Source organism: Berghia stephanieae, chromosome 3 (assembly GCF_034508935.2).
Source record: "Berghia stephanieae isolate SIO BIC M18660-M18661 chromosome 3, UCSD_Bste_1.3, whole genome shotgun sequence".
Classification (NCBI taxonomy): domain Eukaryota; kingdom Metazoa; phylum Mollusca; class Gastropoda; order Nudibranchia; family Aeolidiidae; genus Berghia; species Berghia stephanieae.
In genome coordinates, this window is record NC_088362.1 from 17800117 (window position 1) to 17822054 (window position 21938).

Genomic DNA, 21938 nt, shown 5'->3' on the forward strand with positions numbered 1-21938 from the left:
CTCTTCCACCCTTCCCCACCTATGACCAAAGAGTAATGCAGTTTCAGGCTCTGAACTCTAAATCTACCAATCTTGTGTGGTATGTACCATCTCCCATTTCTTGGTGCAGTTATGGACTGATAGTTGTGTTACAAGGAACGTTGTATCCCTCCCCCTCCCATCCCACCTGGGCCACGGCTTCTTCAAGGGTACACAGCCTTGCTATCTACCAAAGATAATCAATCTAGAGTTTGCTGGCACGACAAGTGCCCAAGAAGAAAAGTAGTTCGAACAAAAGTACGGTAGATCCAATCTATCATTCATGTGTGTAGCCTGAAGACAATCAAATGTTCCACCTCGCTAAAAGACGTAATTTTCTGAAAAACAATATAATATCTTCTCAAGGCAAGTATATATTATCCGGATTGCGGACAATTATTAGTCCCCGTCGCTTCATTTCCATCCCCTTAAAGGATCCAAGTCAGAGCCCAGACAAATATAAAGTCATTCAATGATAAAGACAAAGCATTCTAGATGGGGTTAACAGAAATCAGAGGGCTTGATAGAAGTGAAAGGAGGAGTGAACCTATTTAGGACCACTCACATGCCAATGGGAACATTGCAGGTTTATCCCTACAATAGCTTTTCATTAAAACATGTCCTTTTGATGTTCGAGTTTTGATACACCTGCTCAATTTTAGTTCAAATCAAGACCAGTAAAGAAAAATAAATGATGAGGTAGTCCAAAGATAATCAATCTTAATTTCGCTGGTGCTGACAAGCGCCCAAGAAGAAGACTAATTCAAGCGAGGAACAGAAGTAGAGACAAGAGCAATCTATCATCCATGTGTCAAGTCTGAAGCTACTCAAATGTTCCACCTTACCACATAAATAAATAGAAATAGGTAAATATTTATATCCAAATAAGAACACAACGAAAAAAGATTGTTTCCAGGGTGAAGAAATGATACATTAAATGGAATGATTCCCTTCAAGTTCAAACATAAGACCCACAAGGGAGGGTAAGAGATTGAGATAGCAAGAGTGACTACCACAGTCTGCTATGGGAATTCTTAGGCTAGGGGCCCGCAATCAGTTATTTAAATGAAGCAATTCAACCATTAGTATATTTTGTTGTCTTTTATTTATTTCCAATAACATCCCATCTTTATAATAAGTAACAATAATTACATCGTAACTCAAGATGATTACTGTATACAGCAAAAGAAAAGCAACCACAACCAGAGACTGGCAGATCATCAGCTGATAACTGGTCAACCTTTGAGTAATCAGCATCATTCAGCACAATCATAAGGTATTTGAGTACTTTTCATCCAATAGATCAGTAATCATAATGAGTGTTTTAAAACGACATCATAATAAATATATAGTGGCACCATTGAATTATTACTATTACAATGTCCATACCATTCGTTGTTTTATAGAATAATGTCCACACAAGTATCATTAACATTTGCATGACACGAATCAAATACACATTAAAAAAAAGGTTAGTAAAAATAAAATGAATGGACCGCTCTACAAGAAATAGAAAGGTGAAACTTTTAAAATCAGAAAATCAAATGCATAGTAATAGCATAGCCAAATAAAGATATTCTTATTTTCAATTCTTTCTAGTTGATCAGTTTTCTAATAAAATCTCTATTTTAAAATATGAATTATAAATTCGGAATTTTTAAGATCGTAATCATTATCTGCAATGTTTATTTTTGTTTTTAAGGGTTTTACGGCGCTTGCAACACATTTAGGTTATATCAGCGCCAGTAAAAAGGAAGAAAATAGGATAGTCAAAAGTTCTAGAATTACAATTAAAGCACCCAAGAAAAAGTAAGACATAGGGGAACTGAGAACAAACAGGGATCAGATGTAGATTCCAAGAGCATACCACCAATGTACTTAGTTTGAGATCACCTATAAGTCTCATCCGGACACAAGCACAAAATCCAACAAAGAGGAATACACTCAAATGCTTACATTATACATTCAAAATAACAAACATAACAATACATAACAGAGAGATGATTTACAACGAAAAAAATATCATCTCCCAAAATAATAACTATGCATTTGACTGTTTCCCTCCCAGCTAGGACTCCAGCCAGGGCCAGGACAAAACCAAGTAATCCCATTCCAAGACAAAGACAGAAAGCTTGTTGGAAAACAGATATAAGGGGATAGAAGACACAGTATGTACCCCCCCCCCCCCCCTGCTCACTATGGGAGGTTAGGAACCCCACCCAGCATTATCTGTAAATTAATGTTGTAATTTTGAGAAATGAAAAATATAGAATATCATTGTAAAATCTTGACAAATCTTGTGCATGGTCATTATCTCATTTTCAAAGTTAGTTCTCATCGAGTAGCATACCATAATCTAATTAATAAAACACACTTGCGACCACACAACTGGACACCTGCAAGCACACAAACACACACACATATAATGTATACACACAAACATCATTTATACAGATATAATATAAATTAACGTTGATGGTTTTCTTTTATTATAATTTGACAAAATTTTGTATAAACGAAGCTGCCAGAGGTTAAAAAAATAAATGCATAATACTGTTTTATCCTATGTAACCAACCACAAAAGAGCTAAACTAATTTCACATCAGTTACAAAATACAACATTTTTAACAATAAATAAAGGCCAGTTGAGGCAGTGATATTTAAATAATAACAGAAAACAAGGACCTGAATTTCTATGACTGCAGTAAGACATGAATGAACACAATCTTTTGAATTAAACTTCACGATTTATAAATTCTTTGTCTGCCAACGTGTTAATTTAGCAAGCCTGTGGCTAACGACTGACTAGAATCAGAGCAGTCATTTATTTTTCTTTACTACAAATAATACCCACCTATTCAAAAAATAGTCATTTTTTTACCCTTTACAATTTCTATAGAAAAATATATGAAGCAACCCTCTCTCACTTCTGCTCACAACACATCTGATATAACAATTACGAAATTATTATGACAAAATCTCACGTAATAAGCTGTGAAAATAAATGAAGTCAAGAAGTCAAAACCAGTCTATTTATAATTCTTCATTCTCCTTTTCACTTCTTTCAGTTCCAGTTGATATACTTTCTTTTTTTACATACGGTCCTGTTAGATGCTCTTCTGGCACTTTCTCATTTTCATGTGATTTCTTGTAAAACCCATAATCCAATAGTCGCTGGTTACATTCTTCTTGATTGTAGTCATGTAGCCCTACGACCTGAAATATTCATATAAAAGATACATTAGTACAGAGTAAAGATATTACAACAATGAGATGGTGGGTCTTCCACACAGCTAAGTACTAACTAGAGAAGCTGAATTCTTCTCAACTACACTGCAGTCCACTTAAGATCAACTACATTAAGATAAACTCTAGCTTAAAATAAACGCTGAGGCTGGTCCCGATTTTTCCCGAAAAAAAAAAAAAAAAAGAAAAGTAATTCTTAGTTTAATCTAGCCAAGCTTAACAGGAAGCTGGACTGTCTTTCTGGAGATATGTACAAGTACATGTATTTATTAAAGGAGGATAACTAATAGATTAAACATATGCCTGTGTCGCTGAAGGGTTGTTCGCCTTGAATTTTGGATAAGATAAACCTTGGTGCATCTCAATAGTTCAGTTGGTACAGCACTCGCTTTACACTCAGACTGGCAGAGATTGATGCCTGGTGACGTTGAGATTTTTTCTGACCCCCTGTCTACCCAACAGTGGTTGGGTAATTGGGTCTATTAGATCTGGAAAGCAGAAAGTACTTTGCAATAGACTAACATCTTATCCAAGAGTAGCAAGCAATTGCTTTTGTCCATTTCATGCTATAGAAACTGAAAAAAACTCTAGTTCCATGTAACATTGCTGCTCTGAAGGAGTACCTCACATATTAATATTGAAAGATTGGCAAAAGATGATGAAACATCAACATACTTCGACTGCTTCTCCATCAGAATTCAAAAACTCCAGCATGGGACTAAGACCAGGCTCCGCCACAAATTTTGCATTATGACTGTGATCAAGAGTTAAGAATTTGTCGATATTTATTAGATCAATCACACAAAATGACCAATATTATATATCAAACAATAATCCATTTTTATACTGAAGAAAATTTTGTTTGAAAAAAAAATACAATTAAAATAATTGAGTTGGAAGAAAGGGTCTAATGATTCAATTGCATTTTAAACAATTGATTATTTTTTTAGGTCAGTTCAGACTATAAATTCACAAAGTCTACAGCACAACGCAACTTCCGCTGCTCTCTCTCTCTCCCCCTCTCTCTCAGTGGCCAGTATGTTAGTCCAAAGTCTCAGTTTAGTTCATCAAAACTGTGAAACCATTCGTGGAGGCCGTGAAAAATTTACTAAGGCTATGAAGGACATAATTTGGGAATTCTGTCCTTGTTTGTTGAACCCCTGAATTTGTTGAACGCTTGTTCAACGAACGCGTATTGCACTGTAAAGTTGTTTTTTTTTAATGTTTGAAGTTTACATTTCAAAACCCTAGAATCCTGACAATACATTAAAACCAGATTCTAGCACAAGCATTATATATCAAGATCAAATGATAACAGAAATACCTGTGGGTACGGTTAGATGACATGCCTGACAAATAACAGTACAGAGCAGATATATCAATACCTATATCGACATGACATGAAAGCCCTGAATTTTTATACTTTGTAACCTTAGTAAACAAGGATCTCATATATTCACATAAATTTTATCAGAAGATGATTTTATTGAACTGGTGATTTATCAACATTGGCAATAATCCGTCTGTAAACAGTAAAGACTACAATTTATAATTGGCTGATGATATACTGCTGTGAGTTAAAATACAACAGCCAATAAAAAATCAGATATCCTTCCGTGTGGCAAAAATGTCAGGAAGTAAAAATGCAAGATTTACAGTCCAATGACATCTCGTGAAGAGACCTAATCATTGATCCATGAACAAATGGCTAATAAGTCCTTGCGATGTTTCTTAAAGAGTTGTCGATTTCTTTTGGTTATGACAAAACTGCCTGAATGCCAGATGTGGAGTTAGATGAGGAGGATACTGCCCAACCAGAACCAGTTTCCAGCTGTGCCTCTATAGCAGCTGTCAAGACCATATGCTGCTTTATATTTTACACTAGGGGTGGGGAGGGGGGATAGAGGGGTAGGTGTTACAACCACTTATTGGTACATACTTGGGTTTCCCAATGTTACTTAGCTATTGGGCTATCTACCATCACTCCTCTATGTGCAAGACTATCTACCTGTCTTCCCAATGCCATTGACTCAATCTAGTATCAAGAATGAGACTAAGGCTTAGACCTCTTATCGACTATCTTTCCAATTTCCAATATGTAGCACCGTTAGTTTCTAGATCTCGAGAAAATATCAACCAGGTCAGAGCCGCTATTACCAGTACTCAGTCTCGATACTGCTCAACACTACTTTGCAAATCTTAAAAGCGCTTAATTGACGTCTTCAGAAACAGATCTTAATAACTGAATTTTTAAAAGTCAAACAAGTGAAACGTTCTGATTTTCAAAATCGGCCCTCTTTAAGGTCGACACCCATCATTGTTTTCTGGAATTTCCATTGGTTTCCCTTTCATTTTTTTTAAAGGACTGATAGATCGACGTGGTGCTTATATTATATCAAAATTCTATCATGGTCCTAACGATGTTGACATATCTGTCCTTGACTGTATATCAAATTCTATGTGCACAATCTATCAAGCAAAGGATACAACAGAGGGAGATCCTTGTTTATGAACCTCTTGACCTCTGGCAGTGAGTTTAAACGTCATCCAGTGCAGCTCTGGAAAGAATAAGAGGAAAAGAGAGGAATATGAGAATAAAAAGACATTTTCAAAGCAATATCATCACATTACACCAATACATGATGTAGTCTAAGTGGGTGGGAGAACTGAAATGCATGCAGCTCTCCAAACGTGTGCCAACGGTTTTAGACCAAAGATTATAATAGATATAGGATATTATATTCTTTGTTCAGACTACCTGTTGACAGATACTAAAATCGTAATTTTGATTTGCATTAATTTTATGTAACTATCAATGATTAAAATATTTAAAAACCAAACCTAAACTGCCACGGGGGACTATTCAGACTCAAGTCTGAATATCTGCAGCCATTATTATAAGGACTCCTTCCCCACATCTCCCTAGACACTGATGCTTAAATAGAGATTTTTTTGTAGTAATAAATCTACTGCATAATTGGTTAGGCTTTTGTTCTTTTAATAAAGAAAACGAAATGAATTGTCCATTTTATTTTGGCCTCTTTTATTTTCTATGACCACTATGAAAACAATGAATAAATAAGATGAAGTTGACCACCACATTCCATGAGAGCTAAGTGGCTGTCAATCAGCTTAACGAAAGCACGTAGTACTAGAGTGGTGAGCACACAATGACAACTTAACTCTTTAACTTTAAATTTTGAACGGATTAATTTGTTGTTTTTTTTTAAAGTCCTCTTTCAAAATATCAGAGTGATAATAATCTTGCGTAGAAATGGGCTAAGAAAATAGGTTTCTTGCTCCTTTTTCTTTTCTTTTTTAGTTCGAGGGAACTTCTATTGAGACCCACCTCTCTGGCAGCCAGAAGCGTGCAATCATTGTCACTCGCCGAAGTCTAGTTACCCAAGTTACTGATGACTGATGACATTGACCATGACTGATCAAAATTATTTGATGACAGTCATCGATGGCAAAAAATCCAGGGAGGCCTTCCGAAAGCTCCTCGTGGTTAGGGAAACAACTCAAATATTCCCTCAACTAACCCTAAGAGAAAACAAAACCTATCTAGTAACTTTAACTTTAACTAGGCCTAATAGGAAAAACAAACACCCTAGCACCTGTACTAAGACTTATAATAATAATAATAATAATAATAATAATAATAATAATAATAATAATAATAATAATAATAATAATAATAATAATAATAATAGATCTTTATTGTCCATAAATATGGCAATTTGTCATTTAGTTACACTTGTTATAATGTTAAACGATAACTAAGATTGAACAGATATTTCACTCCTACTTATTTTCTCTCTCTCTCCCTCTCTCTCTTTCTCTCTCTCTCTCTCTCTCTCTCTCTCTCTCTCTCTCTCTCTCTCTCTCTCTCTCTCCTCTCTCTCTCTCTCTCTCTCTCTCTTTCTTTCTTTCTTTCACACGTGCGATATACACAACATAAACATATTCATTTCGTTTTCAATTTGTTACGATTGTGGCAATTCGACACCAAAAATTATCATCATTATCAATTGGTCAGTTAATCTTACATTAAATAAATTAATCAGTTAATCAGTCAACGAATCAATCCTTGGTTTTTCTGTACCATATGAAATATTCAAAATTTTTATTGCTGATGGAACGAACGTTGATTTATACTTGTTAGTTCTACATTTAATCTGACAAAACCTTCTCCCAGATGGTAAAAGACTAAATTCATGGTATAAAATATGTTTTTTATTGTTGGTAATTGAGAATGCTTTCCTTTCTATTGCTTTTCCATGAATTCTTTCTACTCCATCAAGAGGATGGTTTATTATTTTTGATGCCTCTTTGATAGATTTTGAAATTTTTGATTTATCTTTAAATCGGCATCCTCCAAACCATATGGTGCAGCCAAACGCAATTACACTTTTAATCAATGAGTCATAAACTCTTAACATAGTTTTCTTCCTTACTTGAAATGTTCTCAATTTCCTTAGGATGTATAATCTTTGGGCAACTTTCTTAGATATTATATTAATATGTTGAGAGAAATTGAGGGAACTATCAATGGTTATTCCTAAATATTTAAAATAGTCAACTATCTCAACATCATCTTTACCGATCGCCACACACTTTAAGTCGTTTTTATTTTTTACACCAAACACCTGTTCTTTCGTTTTTTCAACATTTAATTCAAGCTGATTTTGTTTACACCAATCGGTGAATATATTTATTTGTTTGAAATAATTCTTTTCGGTAACTTTATCTTTTAATAAGCCAAGAATAGCAGTATCATCTGCATATTTCACTATAAAACAATTTTCAAAGGATGGTCTGCAGTCGTTGGTGTATAAGATGTACAGGATTGGGGAACTCACACAGCCTTGGGGACATCCGTTCGACAACTAAATCCTAATAGAAAAAAAAATCCTCCGAACTCAACTCGAGCTAACCCTAATAATAGAAGAAAAAACAACAACATAGGATTGCTTTCAATACTTCAGAAAACAATATGGTGACGGAAAACCAAAACAATGGTCGTATTAGGAAAGTTTAAACCTTCACTAATTTAATTTATCAAGGTGTGTTCTAGAGTTTTTTTAAAGGCTATGCTAGACTATCTAAATCTAGACCGTCTAGCTCCTTTAAATCTTATGACTGACACTCACATGTCACATTGTCATTGATCTAGCTATCTAAATCTAGACCGTATAAAACCATGACAAAAGATCCACGATGAAAATACAAATTAAAAGAAATGCTAGCACGACGAGCTTTCGGAAGGCCTCTCTTTAAATTAAATTACAGTACAGTAGTGAATTTCAATGCTAGACGTCTAATCTTATAATAAATCATTATCAGGAACGGCAACGGTCAGGAACATATGGCATATGGCATGGCAACACAGAAACAGGCACGGCAACACAGAAACAGGCACAATTCACAACGTTTATATCGTACCCTGACTATTGCACTCATAACATCTTTGTTTTTTATTTCTTCATTTGTGGAGCCGAATGAAGAAAATGCGAATGAAGAAATTGTTAGCCTCCAAGGACACACCGATCCATCCATTTTTGCCTTTTCTTTATTTCTGCCGGTCAACAGATCGACGAAACGATCGATTTTTGTTTACGTTGAACTTGAGAAACCAACTGCTGGAACTGTTGGCGTCATCCTCTTTTTTTATCAAAAGCCCTCCATAGACGCCGACATCCGCTGGTAGCGGGACGGATGACCTATCGCTGTGACCCGATCCCTGCGTTTATCGCAGATGATTTTTGCCCACATACGGGCAGATATTTTTTTGAGCGATCGGCGATTGGAGGCGTGGCAGTATAAAAAAGTGGACAATTTTTTTCGGATTTTCGCTGTTTTCACGTCGGATTCGTGATCAGCGTCAAATTTACAATAGGTTTGATACTAAGAACTGTGTGTTTACTCCAAAAATTGGTGAAATTAGAAATAAATTTTAATTAATAGTGAGGCTATGTGGCCGACAGAACCGATCCCAGTTACTGTCTGTTATTCTATCTTTCGTCTTGCGCACAATAGTGATTACTTCTCACTAAATTATATCAATTAGACTGTTGAAGGAACGAAATTGACATCATTCCACTCTTTGTTATTGTATTAAGGCAGTCATTTTGGTAATTAGTTCTCACTAAATTATATCAATCCGACTTTTAACGTTCAAGGTTACTCGTAGTTTTGTATGACGGTACGTTATTTCCGACTGGTGGATGTTGTGAGCATTTTACCTAAACTCATAGCATCAATAACCGTCCAAGATATTCGCATCATATGTAGCAATAGCTATAATAATCTAACATGTCGAGAGGAGAAGAGAGAGAGAGAGAGAGAGAGAGAGAGAGAGAGAGAGAGAGAGAGAGAGAGGGAGAGAAAGAAAGAGAAAGAGAGAAAAATTTACTTGCGCTATATATACCGCTATATTCAATAAAGGTGCTCAAATCACTTTATAAGGGTCTTTGGCCAACATAAAAACATGTTAGACGAGACATGACTGTTAAGCGATATTGCAATTGTTTCCCGACAGAGACGACGCTGTAAACAGCGAGGTACTCATTTTAATAGTGAACAAGGTGAGAGAATGCGAGTAAAGAGCCTTTTCCAAGGACTCAATTATGCGCCACTCAGAGCGGGACTCGAATCCAGTACCGTCCGATCCAAAGCCGCACAAAAAAGTGATGAGAGAATAGATTCATATGTATTGAAGGAGGAGAGAGCGGATGGAGTGAGTAAAGTTCTTGGATATTTATAAAAGGAACCAAATTGACGTCACTCATCTCATTGTTATTGTTTTTAGACACCCATTTTTATGATTAGTTCTCATTAAAATATATCAGACTATAACGTTCAAGGTTCCATGTAGATCTTTGGGCTGGAGTGATATTTCTGGCTGGCGGACTTTGTGAGTATTTTAATTTAACACAGAGCAATAAAAGGAATGAATTTGACGTTAGTCAACCCGTTGTTATTGCTTTTAGACAGCATTTTATAATTAACTTATCACTAAGTTATATCAATCAGGCAATGAACGTTCGCGTTTGCAGTTTTGTGTGTTAATATGTTATACCCGCATGGAGATTCGTGAGTATTTTTCCAATACGCATAACATCCATACATTTACAATCCGATTTAAGTTTAAAAGCAACGTAGACCACGGAAATTTTTCCATTTTGTGGACAATAAAGATTTGTTATTTATCGTCATTATTATTATTATTATTATATTATTATTATTATTATTATTATTATTATTATTATTATTATTATTATTATTATTATTATTATTATTATTATTATTATTATTATTATTATTATTTATAAAACAAATCGACAGTGTTCCCGTGGCAGGTTAAACGGGTACTCCTCGGGACTACTCGCATTCGCATCCCCCCCCCCCCCCCAACCACCACCGCCACCCACACACACGCACAAAGTCTTTTTTTTTTTTTTAGGGGGGGGGGGGGGCGCGTTGTTTGTAGATTATAATTCAGGGTTACAATGCCCACCCCTGTCATCTGCCAATCCCAAATGTCTGTGTCAAGGTCGACCGTCATGTCGCGACAACGGGTGAGGAGGAAAAAAAAAAAAAAAAAAAAAAAGAACTGGCATATTATTATATCATTACATTGAAAATCATGAAAACTATTTTTTATTTTGTATGAACGAAACTTTTGCCATCTACCTCTTCCTGGCGCAACATTTATAAAAATATTATTTAAAAAAATAATAACACAGCATTTATTTGGCGCAATATCCACGTGCTCAAATCGCTTTACAAGGGGTCCCAATGCAACAGCAATATTAAACTTGAAAGACAAGACATGACGCCTGTCAGGCGATGGGACATTTTTTTCCCAACAAAGACAACGAACGGTTATGTACTCATTTCACACCTGAGTACGGTGAGAGAATGTGAGTTAAGAGCATTTTCCAAGGACTCAACTCTGCACCACTCAGAGCGGGTCTCGAAACCTGAACCTTCCGATCCGAAAGCGAGAGTCTTACCACTTGATCCATCACAAAACCGGGAGGGGCCCTGTTCTGTCGGCCGAATAGCCTCAATATTAATTAAAATTTATTTCTAATTTCATCAATTTTTGGAGTAAAAACATAGTTCTTGGTATCAAACCTATTGTAAATTCGACGCTGATCATGAATCTGACGTCAAAACAGCGAAAATCCGAAAAAAAATTGTCCAATTTTTTATACTGCCACGCCCCCGATCGCCGATCGCCTCGAAAAATATTAAGCAAAGCGGGCTTTGCGAACGATGGACCGTACCTAGGTTTATCGGCCAGGTATTTGGCCACACACATTGCGTTTTCACCCCGGTTTGCCTGATCGTGGTTCGGACGCCTATCAAAACCGTGCGTGTATGGAGCCTTAAAGGGATAACGACAACGAGGGGCCATACACGTGGCCTTTTTTACCGGTGACGGGACTCATCTAGGTAGTGTTATAGATAATACAGGACTAGATACGACAACAGGTACGAAAACGTCATCAAAAGTGGCTAGTGAGAGGTCGAGCGCCGCCATTTTCTTTTTTTTTTTTTATGCAACCAGGGACGCTGTGCGATTTTATCTTTATTTGAATGACTTTGACTGAGCTCGTTAACCTTGATTTGTGGACGGAAAATAGAAAAAAGGCCAGGTTTATGATGATAAACCAAATTAGACATATTAAACTACACTTTTACTTGTACATTTTATACTTGGCTCCATTGATCGGGTATATATTAATAACAATGGTAGCAATAGAAATCAAACATACATCGACACATAGACAAAAGAGAGAGGGGATCGTTTACTTGGGTCTATCTATCTATCTATCTATCTATCTATCTATCTATCTATCTATCTATCTATCTATCTATCTATCTATCTATCTATCTATCTATCTATCTATCTATCTATCTATCTATCTATCTATCTATCTATCTATCTATCTATCTATCTATCTATCTAATCCCCTCCCACGCTGATTATTTATGACATGTGTCCAATTAAATTTACCATCCCTGGAATGACAGCGGTTCACACAATTCTTTTATGACACAATTAATCGACTCTACGCATATTAATGAGGAGACTCAAGGTGTAGGACGCCTCTTTGAACCTGCTGTAAAAAGAGAGAGAGGGACTTGCATACTTCTATCTATCTATCTATCTATCTATCTATCTATCTATCTATCTATCTATCTATCTATCTATCTATCTATCTATCTATCTATCTATCTATCTATCTATCTATCTATCTGTGTTGTCTGTCTATCTAAGCCCCCCCCCCCCCCCCCACGCTGATTATTTATGACATGTGTCCAATTAAATTTCCCATTCCTGGAACGACAGCGGTTCACACAATTCTTTTACGACTCTACGCATATTAATGAGGAGACTCAATGAGTAAGACTCGCCTCTTTGAACCTGCTGTTCGGACTTCCTTGTTCATTTTACACGTACCTGTTTATGACACAATGGTGTTATTAGGAGGAATGGATTAAAAGTGAGGAGAACGTGGGAATTCCTTTCAACATTTAGGACCCATTGATTTCAAACAATGACAGTACCATGCCAACACGTAGTTAGGTCATTATATATGTACAATGAGTATCTCTCTCTCTCTCTCTCTCTCTCTCTCTCTCTCTCTCTCTCTCTCTCTCTCTCTCTCTCTATCTCTTCTCTCTCTCTTCTCTCTCTCTCTCTCTCTCTCTCTCTCTCTCTCTCTCCTCTCTCTCTCAATCAGAGCAGTATTAAGTGTGGTCAACGACAGAGTGAGTGACAATGATTGGGAACTCACAAAGATAGTGTCTTTTTATAACGCATGTGAACAAATTAACCCCAACCGTCGTCAATGTGAATAAATAACTGGCGATAGGCATTGATGGATACTGTAAAACTACTACTACTACTACTACTACTACTACTACTACTACTACTACTACTACTACTACTACTACTACTACTACTACTACTACTACTACTACTACTACTACTACTACTACTACTACTACTACTACTACTACTACTACTACTACTACTACTACTACTACTACTACTACTACTACTACTACAACTACCATTAATTGAGCTATATATAATATAACGCAATATCCACTAAATGCGCTCAAAGCGCTTTACAAGGGGTCCCTGGTCAACAGCAACATTTAACATGTAGGACGGGACATGCCGCCTGTTAGGCGACATTACAATTTCTCGGACAAAGACACCGCTGTTAACGGCCAGGTACTCATTTTACACCTGAGTACGGTGAGAGAATGTGAGTAAAGAGCCTTTTCTTAATTCGAGAACAAAATCTGAGTAACGAAACGTGAGTATTGGATCACCGGCAAAATGTCTGGACTTATCAGTTCTGAACAATGCAAATAATGTATGATTCGGGCACAGGCTCTCCGTTAATAAAGGAAACAATAAACTATGAAAAGTAAAAATAAATCAGAATTGCTAGTACCTTTTCTATCCGCCCCCCACCCATCTTCTTTTCAAGCATTTTATATTGATTATAATATTTGTGCTTTTGTAAGACGTTAGTGACTGTTACTCGATTTTGAGTATTTGTATTCGAGGGCGGAGAGAGTTGGTGTAGTTTGATAATCTTCGCTTGAAGGTGTCTCAACCAATTGTATTCACACATGATTCGGGTAGAAAGTTCAGTCTTTTTTTTTTTTTTTTTGGTGAGTTGCAAATGAATACTTGTTTTGACTGTTTTAAGGGGTTTACGGCGCAACACATATAGGTTATATCAGCGCCAGTAAAAGGAAGAAAATGGGATAGAAAAAAAGTTCTAGAATTACAATTAAAGCACCCAAGAAAAAGTAAGACATAGGGGATCTGGGAACAAGTAGGGATCAGATGTAGATTCCAAGACCATACCATCAATATACTTAGTTTGAGATCACCTATAAGGACACAAGCACAAAATCCAGCAAAGAGGAATACAACCAAAGGCTTACATTATACACTCAAAATAACAAATATATTAATACATAACAGAGAGATGATTTACAAAGAGAAAAATATCATCTCCCAAAGCAATAACTATGCATTTGACTGTTTCCCTCCCAGCTAAGACTACGGCCAGGGCCAGGACAAAACCAAGTAATCTCATTCCAAGACAAAGACATAAAGCATGTTGGAAAACAGATATAAGGGGATAGAAGACAGTATGTACCCCCCTGTCCATTATGGGAGGTCAGGGTCCAGACCCAGAATGAATACTTGGAAGACATTTGAGTTTGCAGGATAGTTTTTAGTGTTTTAAGTGGGTTTTTCTTTGACTGTATGTACCCTATGTCTAGTTGTTCAGACGAGATGGCCGTCATTTCTTTTATTTATATATATATATATATATATATATATATATATATATATATATATATATATATATATATATATATATATATATATATATATATATATATATATATATATATATATATATATATTTTTTTTTTTTTTTTTTTTTTTTTTTTTTAATTTATTTATTTATTTTTTTTAAAATATTTTTTTTACATTTTTGTTTTTTTGTTTTTGTTTTTGTCATTTTGAACGTAAGAGTTAATCGTTGTTCTTTCCACCTGTCTTCTAAGGGAGTCCATCCAAGCTGTGTTATCATTTCTCTCACGCTGATATGGGGGCTGTAGTCATGGCAGCCAAATCTTGCAGCCCAGCACCGGACAGCTTCAATTGCTTTTATATCAGATTGTAGGTGTGGGGAACAAACTGTAATCGAGCGGTCTAAGGTGTCCTTAGACTGGATAGAACTGTAGATTGCTACTGGGATCAACTTTTAAAACTATTCCTTATTATTATTTTTCTATTAGCCCCCCATACCCTTGCAGTCCAAGAGAATGCGGTTTCAGACACTGAACTTTGTTTTTGTTTTGAGTGTTTTTACGGCGCTAGCGACACATTTAGGTCATTTCAGTACCAGTAAAAGGGAAGAAAATAGGTTAGTATAAGAATTATAGATTAACAATTAAAATTCACAACAGAAAAGTAAGACAAAGGGAAATGGCACAAATAGGGAACATTATAGATTCCAAGAGCATACTATCATTGCGCTTAGTTGAGATCACATAAATGTCGCATCCTGACACAAACACAGGAAGAGGAACACATTCAAATTCTTCCAAATCATATGTTCAAATAAAAAAAACAATACAGTACATAACAGAGAGATGATTTCCAAGTAAAAAAATCTGCTCCCAAAACTATAACTATATATCCGACTGTTCCCATCCTAGCCAAGGACTCCATCCTACCTGTTGTCGTCTCTGTATTCTCTATGGTCAGCAGATCGTATGCGTCGATCGACGACGGCGACATGTCGATCGACGATTCGGTCGATTTGTTTACTTACTTTGAACCTGAGAGGTCAACTGCTGAAACTGTTGGCTTCATCCGTTTTTGTTTCTCGGAGGGATGACAACGTACAGACCCGATTTCCTGTTCCCCAATTGATTTTGTTTGCCTAGGAAAATCAATGTAAAAGGTTTTGCTCACACTTGGATCTCAGTGAAGTAATAGAAATACCATAAACATTTCATAGGTTGAAAAGTAAAAATGCAGTAAATTGCTAGAAGGAAGCTGCTATCTAAAGCAGTTAGTATTTCATGTTAGCGTGAAACTCGAATTTATTTATTTAACTTATCACAGTGGCTATTTTTACAATTTAGAGTCCCCTTAAACTTTAAGCCTTAACGATGGTTCTCGGGGCTATTTTTATATTTAAACGGCGTCGCTCGTCTATTATATTTTTTTTAAAGCAAGAAGAACTCTACTAGAATGGAAGCCAATGGGAGAACGATTGCTCAAGGCAAGATTCGAGTCAAAATATGCTAAATTGACAGTAATTGTTTGTTTTGCCCCACAAGATGACAAGAGTGAGGACGAGAAATAAAGCTTTTATGATAGCCACCTCTATTCGCAGTGCTACTGCGAATAGTGATTTTCTCTATTCGCAGTATTACTGCAAATAGTTGATAGCGGTCGTTTTAGTTATTTGCAGTAGTATTGCTAATAGTAGAAAGCGTGTGTATTCGTTATTCGCAGTAGTACCGCAACCAAGATATAATTTATTTCAGTTATTTGCAGTATAGCCTTCGAGGCTAGAGCTTTATTGTTTAGAGTATCAGGAGCAAAATATAAATAAACTACATTATTATTATTACTGTTATTTTCTAAAAATTATTATTATTTATTTATTTTTAAAAAATTGATTACTATTATTATTTTGCGTTCTGTAGACGTGTCTGTAGTTGTGTAGTGAGGGTGGTGTTGATGTGGTGGTTGTAATTGTAGTGGTGGTGTTGATGATGTAGTAGTGGTAGTGATGATGACTATAAGGATAATGATGATGATGTAATGGTGGTGACGGTTGCTGTAGTTTTGATGTGGTGGTAGTGGTAGTATGATGATGATGTGTTGGTTGTTGTTGTAGTGTCGGTGGTAGTGGTAGCAATGATGATGAGGAGGAGGATGATGATGTAAAGGTAGTGGTGGTTGTTGTAGTTTTGTTAACGATGTGAAGGTTGCTGTGGTGGTAGTAGTAGTAGTAATGATAATGTGGTGGTATCTGTAATAGTAGAGGTAGTTTATTGATGGTATCTTCTATTATTTTTTAGGAGCACTGAGATATGAGTCAAGCAACGGTGTGAGAGAGAGAGAGAGAGAGAGAGAGAGAGAGAGAGAGAGAGAGAGAGAGAGAGAGAGAGAGAGATTCCTGGAACCTTATAAAATATATTTAACTAACTGTAAATAATACAATAAACGGGGATGGAACTATTCTCGTTAAAGTAATCTGACAGATAAGTTGCTAGATTTCAAGATGTGAACAAATGATCAAGTTTGAGTTGGTGCGGATGGGGAAATTTTCATGACTTGGATTGGGGTAACAAAAACAAACCACGATCTTGTCAAGTTTCAGACTTGAAGGAAAAGTTAAAACGTTAAAAATCTCAGTTCTAAGTCACACAAAATGTTTCAATCATCCCTCCTCTTCTTTCCTTCTCAAACTAACACACTCTCATTCAATTTCAAGCCATTCGACAACACACCATTTTGAACAGAAAATATAGTGTTGTGTTCAGTGAGGGGACAATGACTAATTTTCAGAGACGGGAGAGCGCTTCTACTACTGCGAATAGTAATTCCGCTGTGGATTCACTATTCACAGTACTACTGCGAATAAGCTCTTTGTTTATGATAAGCTAAAACAGTACAAGAGACTCCAAAGCATGATGTTGTTTGGTGTGATCTAAACGCAAAGGTTGGACGAGATAATGACTGTAAAAATAGCCCCAATAACCATCTTTACGGGACTGTAAAAATAACCACTGCTTTAAATTATTTGGGGAAAGAGTATGTATCAGGAGTGAGGATCATCATAAATCATAAAGTGATTGATGACAATTTGTGTTCCTAGTCTTAATTCCAACTCACCGCCTTAATAAAGTACAATAAAGAGATTGCATTGACACTCACAAAAGGCTTCAAAGGTCCAGACGATAGGTCCATCGCTTTACTGATGAATCTGTCATTTGGTACTGCTAGATCATGTCTGTGAATCATGACCACACATTTCTGACGTGCATAAATTTGTATTAATGGCAGTAGTTGTAGTAGGATTGCTTGCAGCAATAGAAGTTGTAATAATAGTAGTATAAGTGGTGGTACTTTCGTAAAAAAGTGGTCCCTGTGGAACGGAGTAATTTTACCGATGTTTTGTTAGCTAGATGTTTTATATTGATCAAGAGAAATAGCAGCCAAATTTTTTTTCATGTCAAAACAAAAATTGCTACGAGTCTCAAAGAGAGTGATTGGGATATACATGTCTTCTTCCATTAAGGCCAAAACTTCAGGCCATGGCCATTTTTCAATAACAGGGGTTTTAGAGGGAAGCAGGGAGCGATTTTAAGTTATCAGTCGAAAGGGCTTGTTTACAAGTGGTTGGCATGGAGTTCCAAAGTTGGATGGTGGAGGGGAAGAAAGAGTAAAGATGATGGTTTGTTCTTGAGTGGGGGATTTCAAAATTAAATGCTGAGTTTCTTGTTTTGTTGTTCCATTTCAAATGACTGAGTTACGCTCATATCCCACTCATAGTTTCCACTGACAAATCTGTCCACCTGATGTTGGACTTTTTCTAGCTCATTGATTTCTTGTGATGTGTGTGGCTCCCACACTGAGCTACTATATTCCAGTATGGGCCTGACATATGCGTCATAACATTTATTGTTCACAGATTGGTGGCAGTGGCAGATTTGTCTGTTGAGGAAGGCTACGGTTCTATTTGCCTTAGTAGCTATGTTGGCAATATGCTTCTTTCACTTCATATTACTGTCCAGGGCCACGCCGAGGTCCTTTGCATTCTCCACATATTGTAGGGCTTCGTTATGGATTTCATATATGTACATTGCGACTTGCGCATATCATTTTGATTTGCAGGTCTGGTAACCCATATTGTTATGGGCTCATTTTTGTAATGGAATGCTTTCAAATCAAGGCAAATATTGCCCATTAGAATGTTAGATCAAGCCCATAATTACGTTCAGTTATTAGACCTGCTAGTTTGTCCACATCGGTACATTGCCATCACAATAGAAATGCATACTGTTGCGATAAATTAGCATAAAGGAGTAAAGCATGGAATTTGAGATAAATACATTATCATTATATTCTCTAATATTATAATAAGTATTTCATGAGCAACTTACCCTTTACGTTGGATGATCTCTTATTTTGGAAGATTCCATGTATCATAGTTTTGACATTTGACACCTGTCAATCATAGTGAAATTATGGGATCGGTAGTCCTCCTCCACCCCCTTCCTGATTATAATATGTTGTGTTTTTAAAAATTTGATTTTGTTTTTTTTTTAAAAACCCGTCTCGGAAAAAACCCCAAAGAATACAACATGGCAACGGGTAGCTGGTAAAATTACTCCACTTGTCACTTTTTTTTTATGAAAGTACTGAAGTGGTAGTAGTGGTTGTAGTAGTAGTAGTAGTAGTAGTAGTAGTAGTAGTAGTAGTATTAGTAGTAGTAGTAGTAGTATTAGTAGTAGTAGTAGTAGTAGTAGTAGTAGTAGTAGTAGTAGTAGTAGTAGTAGTAGAAATAGTATTAATAATAGTACTAGTAGAATAATAATTTGTTATGGTTGTGGGGGTAGTAAAGGGGTCTTAATTTATTTTATTTTTTATACCCAAAAAGTACTGAGTCTGACTGCACTGTGAGGCCTTGAGTAAGTAATTTCTCCCTATCTCACTTTGTGGCACTGCACTGCCTTGGAATGGACACTAAAGACATTTAAATTTCCGTTTTGGGATGAATAAAGGGAATTTCATTTATAACTTTATAACTTATCAGCAGTTAAATCAATAAAGCATCGTTCTATCTTGGGTCACTCAGATCTAAACGAACAGAGATCAGTGCGTCTTGAATCCGATTAAATCCCTCATCAACCTATTAGTTCTTATTTCTCATTCAGACTTATTGAATACTTGCCACAATTTCTGTTTATGGTATAAGCGAGAAGGGTGGGGATACAATTTTTGGACATTGCCTTGGCTCCAATTAGCATCGTTAGCTCCACCCCTTTTCCATTATATCACAGTGTTTTCATTGTCTAACATCCTATCATTTGGCCCAATGGAGCTAGAATAAAAGGGGTTCTTATTGTGGCAAAAATAAACATATCAAATGACTTTATAGGGAAAAGTTAAATATTTTAAGCTCTAATACATTTAGTGAGAGTTGTATTGATTATACTTTGTAAATTGATTAAGACCTTTAAAACTGATGTTAAAACTGACATCTCACATCCTGTTTTCATTTGCGTTAGCTATGATAAGCTGTAATTTATCAAACAGCAGAATTTAGCCCAGAAAGACATACAATGTGTAGTCTGTGTGTGTGTGTGTGTATGTGATTGTGAGTTTGATTGGCAGTTATAGGTCTGTGTGTGTTTGTCCCCGTGTATGTGTATGTGTCTGTGTGTGTTGTGTGAAAGGGATTAGGCCTATGCAAAAATTTAACACTTTTCTCTGTAGCCATCAAGGGATTACGTATAGTAGTTCTTGCGCAGTGATTGGGTATTAATTTTTTTTTTAATAAAGAAAGATAATCTAATTGCAATAAATTTGAAAACCACATTGTTGGAATCAGCTTTAAAATACTTGTCTTTGTCTTTTAAAAAATGGTTCAAAAATATTATTTTTGAAAATAAATGTTTCAAATTCAAATTTAGAATCTATAATCATTTTCTGGTCAATTTTTTAAATTTATTTTTTTCAGTTCTCAACTAGATGCTGATATGCCTTATACAATTCAAAAGTATTTAAAACACTAATTAGGTTTTTTGACTCTGAGTCCTGCCTCACCAATGAATTCAATGAACAAACAATTTAGTTAAAATGAAATAAAAGATTTAATTAAGAAATAATGGATGAGAATAGAATTAGACAGAGAGCTGTCATGTGTGAAAAAGGTCGCTCAGTACCTGTCCGGTACTTTGGTTGACCAAAGCGGAAGTTTTCTTTTTGCATGGTAACAGCTGCATACACTATTATAGTGAGCCCTACACTACCTTCCTGCTGTGGACTTAGCAATTATTCACGAAATCTTGAAGGTAGACGGGATGTACAACCTCAGCGAGTGGTAGTAGTGTTTGAAGTTGTAGCTGTTATGTCTAAAGGTGATGTTGGTGTTTTGCTCTCAGGAGATGGGGAGTTAGCTGATTTGATTGGTGTGATGTAGGCAATCTTCATTCTATCCACCGTCACCTTCTCGTTATGCCCTTTTATTCCAAAATAAAATACGTAATGCTGATATATCTACAATCTTGAAAGGTCCATCATAGTGACGCTGCAGAAGATGTCGATAAGAATCGAACATACACATAGCCTGTTGATGCCAAGTTTGGAAGTACATGTGATGGTTGTTTCCCCTGAAAATGTTGTGGTGGAGGAGAAAGGGACTACATAGTCTCTTTCAGGCATTTTACAAACTTGGAACTTGATTGTACAGCGAGAGCCTCATCTGATTCAGAGTGTAAAAATTCACCAGAGAGACAAAGAGTTGATCTGTTAGGGAAGCGTGGCTCAACGATACGGTCTTTGCTTCATTCCCAAAAGGTACTGAGTTCCGACTACCTGCCTTTTTGTGTGACCTTGAGCAAGTCACCTCACCCTAGCTCACTTTGTGGCGCTGCACTGCGACTGATGCCTGGGTTATTCCAGTCTTCTTGGAATAGATCCTAAAGACAAATTTCCCTTTGGGGATGAATAAAGGGAATTCATTTTATTTAATTTTTAAACTAGAGCAGTCAGCATCGAATTCCAAAAAAAACAAGTGGTAGCCCCTAGCACCAATTAGATATGGTGTGTGCCTTAGAGCTGCTTTTAGTTGTCTGTGGAATCGTTCAACCATCCTGTGGATGATAAGCAGTGGTATTGTGTGTTTGAATTCCCAGTAATGTTCCCGGGTTTGTCCACAGAGTTGACGTAAATTGTCTACCACAATCGGATGTGATATCTGTTGGACCACCAAATCATGATATCCAATGTTGTAGAAGAGCCTGAGTGCATATGTCAGCATGGGCATCAGGTAATGGTATGACTTCTGTCCAGCGAGTAAAGCAAT

The 21938-nt window shown here is 36.3% G+C and overlaps 2 protein-coding genes across 6 annotated transcripts in view; one reads left to right on the top strand and one right to left on the bottom strand.

Moving 5' to 3' along the window:
- Window positions 1–1106: 1106 nt before the first annotated feature.
- Window positions 1107–8936, bottom strand: LOC144967258 (selenoprotein M-like). 2 transcript variants are annotated; one of them, XM_078904253.1, is made up of 4 exons: window positions 8812–8936; window positions 5752–5822; window positions 3940–4018; window positions 1107–3234 (listed from the first exon to the last, which is right to left on the bottom strand). In XM_078904253.1, exons 1-4 carry the CDS (start codon window positions 8821–8823, stop codon window positions 3052–3054), a joined length of 345 nt encoding a protein of 114 aa, XP_078760379.1. In that variant the 5' UTR covers window positions 8824–8936; the 3' UTR covers window positions 1107–3051. The 2 variants fall into 2 exon arrangements, with proteins under 2 accessions (XP_078760379.1, XP_078760378.1); XM_078904252.1 differs by having other exon boundaries at window positions 8710–8926.
- A 6778-nt stretch (window positions 8937–15714) lies between these two features.
- The window catches only part of LOC144967259 (phosphatidylinositol transfer protein alpha isoform-like), a 26005-nt gene continuing 19781 nt past the window's right edge, over window positions 15715–21938 (top strand). For 2 of the 4 annotated variants that reach the window (XM_078904254.1, XM_078904257.1), the window contains exon 1: window positions 15715–15819. The gene's annotated coding sequence lies outside the window, so the exon portion shown is untranslated. Of the gene's footprint in view, window positions 15902–21938 lie in introns of all 4 variants that reach the window. The other 2 variants (XM_078904255.1, XM_078904256.1) reach the window with 2 other exon arrangements.